The sequence below is a fragment of the Felis catus genome, chromosome B1 (genome assembly GCF_018350175.1).
Source record: "Felis catus isolate Fca126 chromosome B1, F.catus_Fca126_mat1.0, whole genome shotgun sequence".
In the NCBI taxonomy this organism is placed as follows: Eukaryota; Metazoa; Chordata; class Mammalia; order Carnivora; family Felidae; genus Felis; species Felis catus.
Genome location: NC_058371.1, coordinates 73,742,104 through 73,756,822, shown reverse-complemented (window position 1 = coordinate 73,756,822; position 14,719 = coordinate 73,742,104). Strand labels below are relative to the sequence as shown.

The 14,719-nt window shown below is 44.2% G+C and overlaps 1 protein-coding gene across 2 annotated transcripts in view; it reads right to left on the bottom strand.

Moving 5' to 3' along the window:
- Positions 1-7,271, bottom strand: part of RNF175 (ring finger protein 175) — a 48,177-nt gene extending 40,906 nt beyond the window's left edge. For both annotated transcript variants that reach the window (XM_045055760.1, XM_045055761.1), the window contains exon 1: positions 7,081-7,271. In XM_045055760.1, the coding sequence (XP_044911695.1) occupies positions 7,081-7,164 (84 nt within the window). In that variant the 5' untranslated portion in view covers positions 7,165-7,271. The remainder of the gene's footprint in view (positions 1-7,080) is intronic.
- Positions 7,272-14,719: the final 7,448 nt, after the last annotated feature.

Sequence of the window (14,719 nt, the reverse complement as noted above, 5' to 3'; positions counted from 1 at the left end):
TCGCGGTCCGTGAGTTCGAGCCCCGCGTCAGGCTCTGGGCTGATGGCTCAGAGCCTGGAGCCTGTTTCCGATTCTGTGTCTCTCTCTCTCTCTGCCCCTCCCCCGTTCATGCTCTGTGTCTCTGTGTCCCAAAAATAAATAAACGTTGATAAAACTGAGAATCGTTTAAAAAAAAAATTAAATAATTAAATAGAATAAAATAAAAGAATAAAATTAAAAATTTGCTCTTTCTGTATTTAAGAAAAAAAAAGAAAATAAAGAAAAAAAACCAACATAAACAAAAACAGAAGCAAAGAAAATGAATAAACAAATGAACAAACAAAAAGAAACCCAAATGAAGCTCAATCCAGTTTCCCACAGAACTGAAACTTTGCAGCACAAAATGATCCATATACTAAGTGGGTGGAAGAGATCTGTGCTTGTCTTCTGGGGGAGAGACCTGCTGCTCTGCTTCTCAGGCTGATTTTTCCTAGTGGAGATGATACACTACTCTATGTGGAAAACCCAAAAGACCACCAAAAAATTGCTAGAATTGATCCATGAATTCAGCAAAGTCACAGTATGTAAAATCAACGTCTAGAAATCTGTTGCATTTCTATATACCAATAATGAAGCAGCAGAAAGAGAAATCAAGGGATTGATCCATTTATAACTGTACCAAAAACCATATGATACCTAGAAATAAACCCAACCAAAGAGGTAAACGATCTGTATGCTAAAAACTATAGAAAGCTTATGAAAGAAATTGAAGAAGACACAAAAAAATGAAAAAACATTTCATGCTCACGGATGGGAGGAAGAAACTTTTTTTAAAAAATATTTACTTATTTATGGGGGGAGGGGCACAGAGAGAGAGAGGGAGTGAATCTTAAGCAGGCTCCATGCTCAGCGCAGAGCCAGACACAGGGCTCAATCCCACGACTGTGAGATCATGACCTGAGCCAAAATCAAGAGTCGGACGCCTAACTGACTGAGCCATACAGGTAGGTGTCCCAAGAACAAACACTGTTAAAATGTCCATACCACCCAAAGCAATCTACACATTCAACGCAATCCCTATCAAAATAACACCATCATTCTTTATAGAGGTAGAAAAAAGTACTCTAAAATTTGTATGGAACCAGAAAAGACTTTGAATAGCCAAAGTAATGTTGAAAAAGAAAACCAAAGCTGGAAGCAATCACAATCCCGGACTTCAAGCTATATTACAAAGCTGTAATCATCAAGATGGTATGGTACTGGCACAAGAACAAACACATAGATCAATGGAACAGAAATGAGAACTCAGAAATGGACCCACAACTATATGGCCAACTAATCTTTGACAAAGCAGGAAAGAACATCCAATGGAAAAAAGATAGTCTCTTCAGCAAATGGTTCTGGGAAAACTGGACAGCAACATGCAAAAGATTCATTTTTTCTTACACTATACAATAAATTCAAAATGGATGAAAGACCTTAATGTAAGACAGGAAACCATCAAAATCCTAGAGGAGAACACAGGCAGCAACTTCTTTGACCTTGGCTGCGGCAACTTCTTACTAGACATGCCTTTGGAGGCAAGGGAGACAAAAGTAAAAATGAACTACTGGGACCTTATCAAGATAAAAAGCTTCTGCACAGTGAAGGAAACAATCAACAAAACTAAAAGGCAACCAACAGAATGGGAGAAGATATTTGCAAATGACATATCTCATAAAAGGTTAGTATCCAAAATCTATAGAGAACTTACCAAACTCAACACCCAAAAAACAAATAATCCAGTGAAAAAATGGGAAGACATGAATAGACACTTTTTCAAAGAAAACATCTAGCTGGCTAATAGTCACATGAAAAGATGCTCAACATCACTTATCATCACGGAAATACAAAAAAAAAAAAAAAAAAACCACAATGAAATACCACCTCGCACACGTCAGAACGGCTAAAATTAACAACTCAGGCAACAACAGATGTTGGCGAAGATGCAGAGAAAGGGGAACCCTTTGGCACTGTTGGTGGAAATGCAAACTGGTGCAACCACTCTGGAAAACAGTATGGAGGTTCCTCTAAAAGTTAAAAATAGAGCTACCCTATGACCCAACAATTGTACTACTATTTATCCAAAGGATACAAAAATGCTGATTTGAAGGGGCATATGCACCCCGATGTTTATAGCAGCGCTATTAACAATTGCCAAATTATGGAAAGAGCCCAAATGTCCATTGACTGATGAATGGAAAAAGATGTGGTATATGTATACAATGGAATATCCCTTGGTGATGAAAAAGAATGAAATCTTGCCATTTGCAACCACGTGGATGAACTAGAGTGTATGATGCTAAGTGACATAAGTTAGTCAGAGAAAAACAAATATCATATGATTTCACTCAAATGTGGGACTTAAGAAACAAAACAGATGAACATAGGGGAAGGGAAGGAAAAATAAAATAAGATGAAAACAGACAGAGGCAAACCATAAGAGACTCTTAATATAGAGAACGAACAGGGTTGCTGGAGGGGAAGTGAGTGGGGGGATGGGCTTAAATGGGTGATGGGCATTAAGGAGGGCACTTGTTGGGATGACCATTGGGTGTTATATGTAAGTGATGAATAACTAAATTCTACCACTACTGCACTATATGTTAACTAGTGCTGATAAGGAAAACTGGCCTTCTCATGCCCTTCAGGTGTGTTGTGTACATTAAAACAGTTTCTCCAGAAAGAAATTTGGCAAAGCATGTCAAAATCTAAAGTGTTTGTTTATTCTATGTAGAATAGTGTAAGAATAATCTCTCACAAAATGAAGAGACAAATACACAGGGAAAGATGACACAGGTGTTTACATAGTTTTATTTATAATATTGAGAAATTGGCAACAATCTATGTGTCAACTCATGGGGGATTGGTTAATGAGTTATGATATATCTATAACAAAGGAAATCAATTGGCTCTTTAAAATGATCATGCAGATCCATATTTATTGACATAGAAATATTTCCATGACATATTTTAAGAGAAAAAGCATGCTTTGAAAACAGTTGTATAAAATATAAGCCTATTAATGTAAATATACAGTTACATAGAATAAAGAAACATCCAGAAGAAAGAGATATCCAGAGCAGTCACCAAAATGCTAACACGAATGATCCATGGGTGCTGGTGTGTATTGGAATATTTACTCCTTTTTTATATTTGTCCATATTGAATATATTCTGCATGAACATATGTCATTTAAAATTTTTTTTTTTGATGTTTATTTTTGAGAGAGAGAGAGCACAAGCAGGGGAGTGGCAAAGAGAGGGAGGGAGACACAGAACCCAAAGCAGGCTCCAGGCTCCAAGTTGTCAGCATAGAGCCCAACACAGGTCTTGAACCCACGACTCCAGAGATAATGACCTGAGCCGAAGTCGGATGCTTAACCGACTGAGCCACCCATGTGTCCCTGAATATATGTCACTTAAAAAAGAAGTGAAGATGTCATTTTGATTCTGCTTCTCCTTTCCCCTCCCTCCTTGTCTATCAATTGCCAAGTCTTTTTTCCCTGCAGGACATTCCTGTTTACCTCTCTTCCCCTTTAACTCCCTTCTGAGCTTCAGATTCTTGTATCCAAATGCCTTCTACGTATCTCCACTTGGATGTCCCTCAGACACACAAGCTCAAGCTGCCCCAAACTGAGCATAGTAATTTCCCTCCAACCTGGTTCCATCCCAGTGCCCCCCTCTCACTCAGTAGCCCTACGTCCCACCTAACCAGTTGTTCAAAACAGAAATATGGGATGCCATTCTTGACCTTAATCCTCCACTTCCAACCCAGTACCCTCCTGCAGACCTTACCCAAACACTTGGCGAACCACTTCTTTCCACCTCAATGGCCTCTACGCCTACCATTATTCCTTCATTCAACAAACATCTATTGATTACATCCTGGGTACCAGGCACTGGGGTAAGAGCTGCCATACCATAAAGGTGAATAAGACATACAAGTTTCCTGTCCTCATGAATTGGGCCTTGTGCTCTAGAGAAAGTGTGGACAATAAACAAGTAAAGGAAACAATGACCTAATGTGGTAAATTCTATGAAGAAGCTAAACAGAATATGTGATAAAGAATAACCAGCATGGGGAGAGGCTGTTACTCGTTAGACTGGTTGGCAAGGCCTCCCTGGGCCTGAGGACGGATCCAACCTGGTGCGCAGAGGGTTCTCTTCTTCCAGGGGGGCTCCTACCTCCACTCCTTTTCTCCCTTCAAACAGTGAGGGTGATCCAATGATCACATTTGTTCCCCTGCTCAAAACACAAGTGGCTGCCCTTGTCACTAACACAGCTCCTGTGGCCCTTTCCAGCTTCTTTTCTTTCCACTGCCCCTGCACAGCCTCTGCTCCAGCCAAGCAGAACTTTTCTGTCCCCTGAATGCTTTTCCTCCACCTATTTTTATTTATTTATTTTTTTGCTTTTCAAACCCCCTTTGGGGATGCCCTGGACTCTGCTTCCTCCAAGAGCCTTTTGGGTTAGGCCTCCCCAGTGGGTCCATTGTCCACCGAACATTGTTACCCCATGGCATGGTCATCGGTGATTTATTACTTGTCTTACTCCACCACTGAATACTCCCTGTCTGGTAACATCGCACAGTCAATCAATACACAGTTGACTTTTGAACAATGCAGGGGTAAGGAGCACCAATCCCCCCACAGTCAAAAATCTGTGTCAAACTTTTGACTCCCTGGGACTTTACTACTAATAGCCTACTGTTGACTAGAAGCCTTAGCAATAACATAAACAGCCGATCAACACATATTCTGGATGTTATATGTATTGTATACTGTATTCTCACAAGAAAGTAAGGTAGAGAAAAACATGTTATTAAGAAAATCGTGAGGAAAAATGCATTTGGAGTACTGCACTGTAAATAATCTGTGTGTAAGTGGATCTGTGCAGTTCAATCCTGTGCTGTTAAAGGGCTAACTGTATTTGAAAAAACTGCCTCCCTCTTAGTGCCAGCCCTCATCATTTCTTACCTCAGCTGCTGCCTCCAAATTAGTTTCCCCACTTTCAACTCTTCACAAAAATCCATCTGTTAGAGAAATATCGCTAAAATGGTGGCAAAACCAGAAGAGTAAACTCAAACTACTGCTATCCCTGGGACGTATGTGAGCAGGAGCTAAGGATGTTAGGCTTGGAGAGCTGTGTTCAGTGATATGGAACCCATATCACTGGGCAAGGACAAAGCTTCCAGGGATGGAGCGGTAGGGAGGGGCTGTGTCTGGCCTACTCCAAGGTAGAGAACAGTGTTGAGGCAGAGATGGGTCCTCTGGGGAAATCAAAGCCTGCAAAGCAGGCCTCAGACAAGCAGGAAAGAGAACTGCTGAGTCCATGCTGTCTACTCTCTTGCACCCTAACTTTGAGGAGTCTCAGGAGCACATAGGGTGTAGCTGGCTTTCTAGGCCACAGGGAGAAGCAGGATGGGGAATAGGGAGGGGGTGTTTGGCACAAAGAGGTACACAGGGAGCTGGGCAGACTAGAGTCCCAGATCATGAGGTTATATGTTTATTATTTATTCACTTATTTGTCCAATAAACATTTCCCGAGGCCCTGCCATTTGCCAGACTCTGTGCTTTGTTCTGGAAATAGAGTAGCCAGCAAAGCAGAACAAGGTGGGATTAAGGGACAAGCTCTGAGTTGCTCCCAGGACAGAGTTAACAGGGGACCACACCTCCTGAGGGCAGTGGGCAAGGCAGCTATGGCACCCTTACGGGAGAGCAAACATCAGCTGCAGAAGTGACTCTGCCAGTCTTCTGCCCTTCCCAGCACGCAGACTTCTTCATCCATAACGCTCTGTGAACGATCTGATCTGGGTTTGAAACCAGCAAGTAAGTCATGGAGTTCCCTTATAGCTTCCCCATGTTAGAGAATAAATCTCCAATGCATAGCATGATACAAAACTTGCCATAACCCAGCTTTCTCTTCCTACAAGCCTTCATGAACCCTGGATTTCTGCCAGGGTCATAGTGAATATCCACTCTCACCCCCACCTTTCTCCATGGTCATTTCCCACCCCCCACCCCCCAATTTTTTTCACCTCCAAGTAATTTGGTATTCCCATTTCCTGCATGGAGAATTCTCATTTCCTCTCATGGCCACATGGAATCTCACCCATCCCCCTGAGGCCCAGCTCAAAAGCCCAGCCACCCCCATCTGCCCAGTCAGCCTTGCCCACCCTCCCTACCAGAAGCAATTCCTCGCTTCCTAGAAATCCTACAAAACTTCACTTGAACAGTAATTTCTTTGGGGACAGTAATTTCTTCCTACCCTCTATGAGTTATTTTGTCCTTGTTATATTGGGATATGAGTTCCCAGAGGAAAGGTCTACCTCTAACTGTATCCCCCGTATCCCAGGAGGAGCACAGTTCCTGCTATGTGATCATGGCCTAAGAATCATCTATAAATGAAAAATAGTAATGACGGGCTTTGAAATCACCATGGGAAACCTAGAGGGGATAGCTAGCCTACAGATTCTCAAAGCTTGAGCATCAGCACCTCCTGGGAATTGGTCTGACTTGCAAAATGATGAGGCATTATCCCAGAGGTCCAGAATTAAAAACCCTGGGGGCAGAGTCCAACCATCTGCTTTTTACCTAGCTTTCAGAGTGATTCTGATGCTCGCTGCAGTTTGAGAACCATACAGTCAAGCCTGATGTACACCCAGCACCCTTCGGCTGTCCTCTTCCTTCACCTGGGCCCTGGGGCTTCTGTCGGGGAGCTGGAAGGAGAGAGGGGCAACCAGTACTGAAAGCAGGGAATGGACAGGGATGAGTCGGATAAAGCTCATTCTGGAGGAGACGGAGTGGGGGAGGCGGGGTAAGGGAGGGGAAAATAAGGAGTAGGGGATGAGAAGGGAGAGGAGCGGGAGAGGGAGAGAGAAATGGAGAGGAGTTCGGCTCCCGTGGGGTGGGGTAGGGAGAGGCGACGCCACGAGCACCTTCCAGAAAGGTCATCCGTGCCGCGGCGGGGGACTCGGAGACCAGTCCGTGCGGCCACCCAGCCCCCGCGTGAGCCTAGGCACCCTGGCCCCGTGTGCCCCCGCCTGCGCCCGGCGCCCGGTACCTGCTCGTGCTGGGGAGGCGCCTCCAGCCCCGGCGCCGCCTCGCGCACCGCGGCCCCCGCGGCCCCCGCGCCCCCCGCGGCCATGCCTCCGCCGCGGCGGCTCCAGCGCTCCGCGGGCCGGGGAGGGTCTCCCGCTGGGGGACGCCCTTTCCGGCGCGAGCGCCGGGTGCCATCTGAGCCTGCGGCGGCCCCGCCCCGGGCCGTGCGCCTCCCCTCCGCCCTGCGCCCGCGTCCCACCCTCCTCCTCGCTGAGGAGACCCTTTGGGGATCTTCCCCTCTGCAGACACGCAGTGGTTCACCATCGCGGCTCGTACAACATCCTGCACCCGGCCCTGTGGGCTGGATAGGGTCCGGCGGTTTTATCACCAGGACGCAGGACTGGAGGCCGGCTCGGAAGTAGGTAGGAAGAGATGTGGGGCGTACGGAGAGTGAGAAATGGAGGTGAGAGAGGGAGCGAGGGGTCGTTTTCTCCTCCGCCCCTTACCTCAGAAGCCTTCACCCGAAGGCGGGAGTTCAGGTGGCTGTCCAAATCCTGGGAGACCAGGAGCCAGCTACACCCTATGTGTTCCCGAGACTCCTCAATCTCTGTTGCATCTCCAGTGGCGTTCCTGTCCCAGGGCCCATAGCCCCTTCTTTCCTCTTATCTGCAGTTTTAATAATTTGGACAGGTCCCTGGTGAAGTCACACCTAGCACCTCCAAAGATGATGGCGGGGGGGGGGGGGCGGGAAAAGAGAAGATGGAGCCTCTAGGCCGGGGTGCATTTCCCCCTGGGAAATCATTCCCAGCTTGCCTTTGTCCCCCCCCCACCTTCAGGGGTGTGTTCTCCTTGACCTCAGCAGTAGGCCTGAGCCTGCACTTACGGCCCAGAAAAGGCTGGAACATTTGGGGAAGCTTTTAGGAATGCACTGGTGTTAATGGAGGGCAATAGACAAAAAGGGAACAGGTAAGTAGGCAGTCTGACTTACAAAATATGGCTTACTCCATTCCAGTTTGTGATGGCTCATAGTTTTCAACACCTACACGGAGGTACCCGTGGAGGCTGCTGGACACATCTCTGCCATGGTGGTCCTGCCACCTAGCAGAGTGTAGACACAAACATGCAGGACAATTAGTTGTGTTTCCTGTTCCAAGTACTGTGCTCTGTGGTAACGCATTCAGTTTTCACAACAAGGTCACAAGGTGGGTGGTGTTATTAGCTCCATTTTACATGAGAACATTGAAGCACGAGAGGTGCAGAAGTTGGCCCCAGTTCCAAAACTAGTAGGTTAGGTACAGTGGGAATTTGCCTTTTGGATTCAAGGGTGGACAGGAGGGCTCAACTATGATTCAGGACCCGGGGACCAGTCAGAAAGCTATTGCTATAGTTCCAGTGAAAGACAGCAATGGCCTTGGTGGTGTGTGTGAGTGTGTGTCAGGGTGGGATGGAAAGGAGATGGAGAGATGTGGATGGAGCCAGGAGATGTAGTTAACAGAATCTATAAGACTTACTGATCCTCTAGGATCCTGCCTGGCATTTGGACAGAGGGTGCTGAGAATGGGAATACTCAAAGAGCAGGAGATTTCTGGGTATAAAGATAATGAGCGCATTTAGACATGTTGCCTTCCTGCCTAACTCTTGGCCTGTCTTCATGTGGCAAAGGCCATTTTTCTCTCCAGTCCAGGATGTCCTCGAATTCATCTGGATTCCTCTAAGTCAGCCATCTGCCCTCCCCAAGCCCCTGTAAAAGGTCCAGATGGAAATAGAATTTCCCTATCCTATAAACTCTGGCCCATTATCATTACCTAAGTTTTGGCTCCCTGATATGAGATTCTCTTCCTTGGTTGATTGACACCAGAAATGTCTACATATTTCGCTGGAGACACAGGTAAGCACAGAGGGAATTCTCTTCCTTCTGATTTCAGCTCAACAGCCATCAGAGACTAAAAGTCAAAAAGTTCATTTCTTCTCCACTGGTGGTAATGGACTTACTCTACTCCACTCTATCATGCCTGGTTCCTTTAGTGACCCATTTCCAGATATAGGACCAATATCTTGTTTCCCAGAAAGGTAACCACTGCTTTCTGGAGTGGTGCACCTAACCAAAGTTAATTACTTTGCAACTCTGTTTTCCAAAGCAAATGCTTGGCAACTGACTCTCATAAATCCTGGAATAGACGAACAGCATTCCTGTCGCTTAGTGCTAATCTCTTCAGCATATGAGCCGTAGTTCGCGCATCCTTCTGTCATCTCTTGACCTAGAGCCCTGAGGTGATTGTAATGATGTGCTGAAGAAAATAAGCTGATGTCATAAAGGTGTTTCAAAAACGAGGTGGATTCAAGAAGAGGTGGATTCAAGAAGAGTTAGAAAATACTAAAATTAGCGTTAGTATGGTGTCTGGTGCAGGAATAGAGAAATAGACCCATGGAACAGAATAGAGAGCCCCCAAATAGACACATGCGTTTACAGGAAGCTACTTTTATGACAGGAGTTGACAAATCAGCAGGGAAAGGATGGACAATTAGTAATTAGCTTGCTATGCCAAGACAGAACAGGTGGTTTAAAAAGCAAAAGTTAAGAAGACAATTAAAAAAAATATCTTTGTCACCCCAAGGTGGTAAAAATATGTTAAACAAAACTCAGAAACAACAAATAAAGGAAAAGGTCAATTCGTCTATGTTAAAAATTTTTAATTTCTGTACAATAAAAAGTTGACATTAAAAAGCAGCAAGCCATGGACCGAGGGAATGTATTTGCATATATCTAGCTATCAAAGAATTAGTGCTCAGGAAAAGATAGAACTGTTAGAAATTAATTTTTAAAAAGTGTAAATCAATAGACTGTGGGCAAGGAGTACAAGCCAATTTTAAGAAATAAAATTATGAGATGTTTTTGTAACTTTAAGGGAATTAATTTTTACATTTATGTATATGCGAGTTAATCTAAAATGCATACTTCACAGGAACGCCTTGTATATTTTAAATTACTTATTGCAAAGTGCCTGCCTTCAGCCTTCCTACCCACTTTCTGACCAGCACTCATTGATTTTTCCCCTTTCTGCTGTCCTTCCCAGGACAACTGAACTGCCCTAGGCTGATGGTGCCACCTAATGGTTAGATCTTACAGAAGTCTGCTCTATTGTCTTACAAAGAGGTCTTTTTCAAGGAACTTTCTTTTTCGATTTTCTCCTTTCCTCTTTTCTCATGTCTTTTTTCATATTTACAGATAAAAATATATAGTTGATCCTTAGCCTCTCAGCTAGAATGAGTGATTTCAAATGTCTGTAACCAGGTGTGGTACTGGTCACATGGGGTAGGGTGGTAGCGGGAGACAGTCCAAACAACTGTGGGGCCTCCCTGCCATGAAGGAGGTGGCAGTCTTACAGTCAGTCTAACCAGGGGTAGGATGTCAAATTCAAACCATCCAGGCGATGGGAGTATCAGAGAGTTTGATCTCAGAAATCAGTGTGAAAGAGGCACCAAAAGCTCTCTGCTTCTGTGATCCCTGGGGTCGGGGCAGACTGGGTCATAAATGGGGGTAATGGTTTCTAAAAGGAGAGGGACACTGAAGCTAGCTCCTACCTTGGTTGCTGAAATGGCTGCATAGAGACACTCCGGCTAACTCTTTTTCAGTCACCCCCACCAGCTAACCCCTCTTGGGTGCTAGGTTGGCCTTTAGGTGCAGACTCTAGCCTCTTAGAATTGGTAGAAATCTTGCAAGCTAGTCTGATTCCCAGTTGCTAGGGTTCCTGACTACAGCCCCAGTTGCCCTGGCCTCTCGGCCTTCCTGGATAGACCTTTTCATCCTTTGATTAAATCTTCCTTTGCTTAAACACTACCCCTCAAGATAAATGAAAGAGCCTCAACATTATTGCTTATCTCATTCTTTAATTATTAGTATTCTAATATTATTGACCACTATTCTTTTTTTTGGCTGAAATGTACAGAGTCTAGCTATATTATGATTATGTGGAGTTTTGTGAGCTGGCTTGGGCCCGCATCACCATTTATAACATCGCTTCTTTGGGAAAGTGTATTCTGCCTTTCAAACTACGGCCTTCCAAATGCACATTTGGAACACAATCCGTGTGTGAGCTGGGAGCCCTGTTCCCAATGTCTGTTGGCCCAGGGCAGCCCCACAACCAAATGACATGTGGTTTAAGGTTCCTGTCACAGCCGGTTCATTTAAGTAATGTTAGCTGGAGCTCAGTTCAGATTCTCAGGTTTCTGGTTCATTCGGAATAGGGGGGGCAGCAGAGTCACAGTGTTCAGACAACAGCTTGTGTGGGGCTCCCCGCTCTCGATAGAGGCATGGCACATTCCTGCTTTTCCGTGGTTTACCCTGTAGGTTTTAGGACTGCGCCTCTTCTGAAGGCAAGCTTTTTAGTTCTGTTGAACAACTGATCTTAAAAAGAAGAACTCCTTTTAAAAACCAACTAGGCTTTCAAGCTCAGAAGTTCAGCTAGGGTCATTCTCATTTATTGAGTTCAGGGGCCCTCTCAGTAGGAGGGAAAACCACATTTAAATCCTTGATGGGGCTCCTTGCCTTCCCCTCTCCTTGTTTTCCTTTCCCGGTGCCTGCTTGCAGAAGTCTCATCTTTAGAAAGTTAGAAGCCAGACAGTCGGGCCAGGCAAACCAGTCTCCACTGTCCTAACTGTGAAAGGAGTTAACATTTATCAAACACCCACAGTGTGCCAGACACGGGGCTGAGCATGTTATGTATCTGGTATCATTTAATCCTCAGAATGAGCCCCAGTGACAGGTGTTACTGCCCACATCTTTACAGACATTTAAGTTAAAGAAATGAATTGCTTTATCTAAGAACGTATAGCAGCAACCACTGCTCCGTTGGCTCCCTGACCCCTGGGTTGTGTGGGAGGCCACTGCTTGGGGGGTAGGGGAGCGGGGCAGAAAACTTGGTCCTGGAGTGGAAGCTGTATTTGTCATTTCCAGATGAGACCAGGGCCTTGCCCTCCCAATTCCTACACCTCAGGTCAGTTGCCAAGATCACATTGCACCTCTGTTCTGCAAAAGTCACATTCTCACAGCAGAAAAATACTAATGTTCCTCTTTTCTCTTGACTTTAGATATTTGTCCTACGTGGGGGCTTGAAACAGATCAGTTATAGAAGCAATAACAAGTAGACACAGATTTGTTTTGCTGGAGTATAAAGCCTTCCAGTGAGTATAAACCCTCCTGGCCTTACACTCCCATTTTTAGTGATTGTGCTTGTGCCCCAGGCCTCTTTCTGGCTTATGGAGGGAGAGTGAGGACAGGAGTTAGCCCATTACCTGCAGACATCCATTGGTCCAGGAAGAAGGGGCTGCTGTCACTGTGGCCACAGACTTTTGCCATCTACCCATAACAGGACCATTGAGATCTCTGTACATTGATTTGGATACAAACTTAAAATGCAAAAAGAGGCTTAAATTGTGCCCTTAACATAATTCCATGCAGTGCATATACTACTATATTTTCTTTTGTTTTATTTATTTATTTATTTATTTATTTATTTATTTATTTAGAGAACAGAGGAGGGGCAGAGAGAGACAGAGAATCCCAGGCAGGCTCTGCAGCTGTCAGCACAGAGCCCAACACAGGGCTTGAACCCATGAACTATGGGATGATGACCTGAGCTGAAATCAAGAGATGGACACTTAACTGACTGATCCACCCAGGCACCCCAACTACTATTTATTTTATAATGTGTTATTGTTAATCAGAAGGGGGACACACTTTTACCAACTCTTAGAGATGCTGAGATGTGGTTAGGAGAAGGAAAGCAGTGTATAGGGTAAGGCCCGAGTCTGTTCCATTCTACCTGTTCTTGCTTCTTATAATGAATGAGCATAAATTTTGGTGTTTAGCCACGTAACTCTAAAAATATGTGGCATCCATGAGTGTTGGAGATGAGTTGCTTTTCTAATGTATTCTATAAATGCAGTAATCCTGGCACACTATATAAATAGTTGAAATAGTGCACGCATGGAAATAAAACACGTATCTATTTATTTTTTTACTTTATTTTAGAATATCAGAAAAATGGAATATCAGTGTTTTTGATGTTTGTTGTTGATGTCAGTTTTTCTTTGGGAAGGATTTCAATTATTCTAAGTTACCAAATGGTTATAAACAGAAATTTCGTGCTGGGCATGTTGTCTAATGCCTTTTGAAAATTTAATATTTTGGCATGAGATTGTATATGTTTAATTTTTACACTAGACACATTTTGCTCTGGTCTCAAAAGAAGGAAAGTTTTAGAAGCCATCCTGGATACAATAGTTAGAGGGTAATTTAGGGAAGTTAGACTTTACTAGTTTAAGATTTTCTGAATCTTACAAATATCCATAAAGGTGGTCATAGTTTGGGGGACAACTTTAGGTGAACAACTCAAAGGAAGTTTTACCCTATTAGAAACGTGGAGAAGGACATTGTGTGGTCTCAATGCACTGTAATACTTGAATTGGGTCCTGCCTATACTACTGGCTCTCTAGAGTTTTTTGGAGAGAGGGTCTTTATTTTTTCACCTTAGTTACTGTTGTAAAAAAAATTAAAAAAAATTTTTTTTAATGTTTTTATTTATTTTTGAGACAGAGAAAGACAGAGCATGAGCAGGGTAGGGGCAGAGAGAGAGGAAGACACAAATCTGAAGCAGGCGCCAGGCTCTGAGCTGTCAGCACAGAGCCCAATGCGGGGCTCGAGCTCACAGACTGTGAGATCATGACCTGAGCTGAAGTCAGATGCTTAACTGACTGAGCCACCCAGGCTCCCCTAAAAAAAATTTTCTTTAATGTTTATTTATTTTTGAGAGAGAGACAGACAGAGACAGAGACAGAGACAGAGCATGAGCAGGGAAGAGGCAGAGAGAGAGGGAGACACAGAATCTAAAGCAGGCTCCAGGCTCTGAGCTGTTAGCACAGAGCCTGACACGGGGCTCAAACCCAGAGCTGTGAGATCATGACCTGAGCTGAAGTTGGACGCTTAACTGACTGAGCCAACCAGGCGCCCCTCCCCTTAGTTGCTATTATGTTCATATTCAAAGTATACATTTACGGCTTTATTAATAGTGAAATGAGAGTGAAAAATCTTTTGCTAATATGTCATCTGAGTGAAGAATCATCAAAGAGAATAGTTGGAGCTGGTAACAGAAGCATGAAAATCCTGATCATTTACTGGGCTTGGGGTAGGTTGATCATCTTTGCTTTTTAAATGGCCTGAGGACTGGAGGGGACACCAGCCCATGAAAAATACCGCCAGTAAGAGATATTCATGAATGGGGGAAAAGTTTGTGGAAGGTGAAGTTAAATTTGGTTTAACATGGCTGCTTTTGAAGCATCTCTAGGCCATGCAGGCAGAGTTGTCCACAGAGACAAACTCACTCAAGAAGAAAATTAGGGATAGAGAGAGAGATTTGGTGCTTGACAGTGGTGAACTCTATAGGAGTGAGTAAGGGTGTCCAGAAAGCCTGTATCGTGAGAGAGGAAGGAGGTCCAGGAGTATAGTTGACATGACAACAGGATTTATAATCAAACAAATTTGGTTTCAAGACTCAACTATAACACATTCGTGTATGACCTTTAAGCCTTGAGGCATCTGACTTTTTAAATTTTTTTTAACAGTTACTCATTTTTGAGAGACAGAGACAGAGTACAAGCAGGGG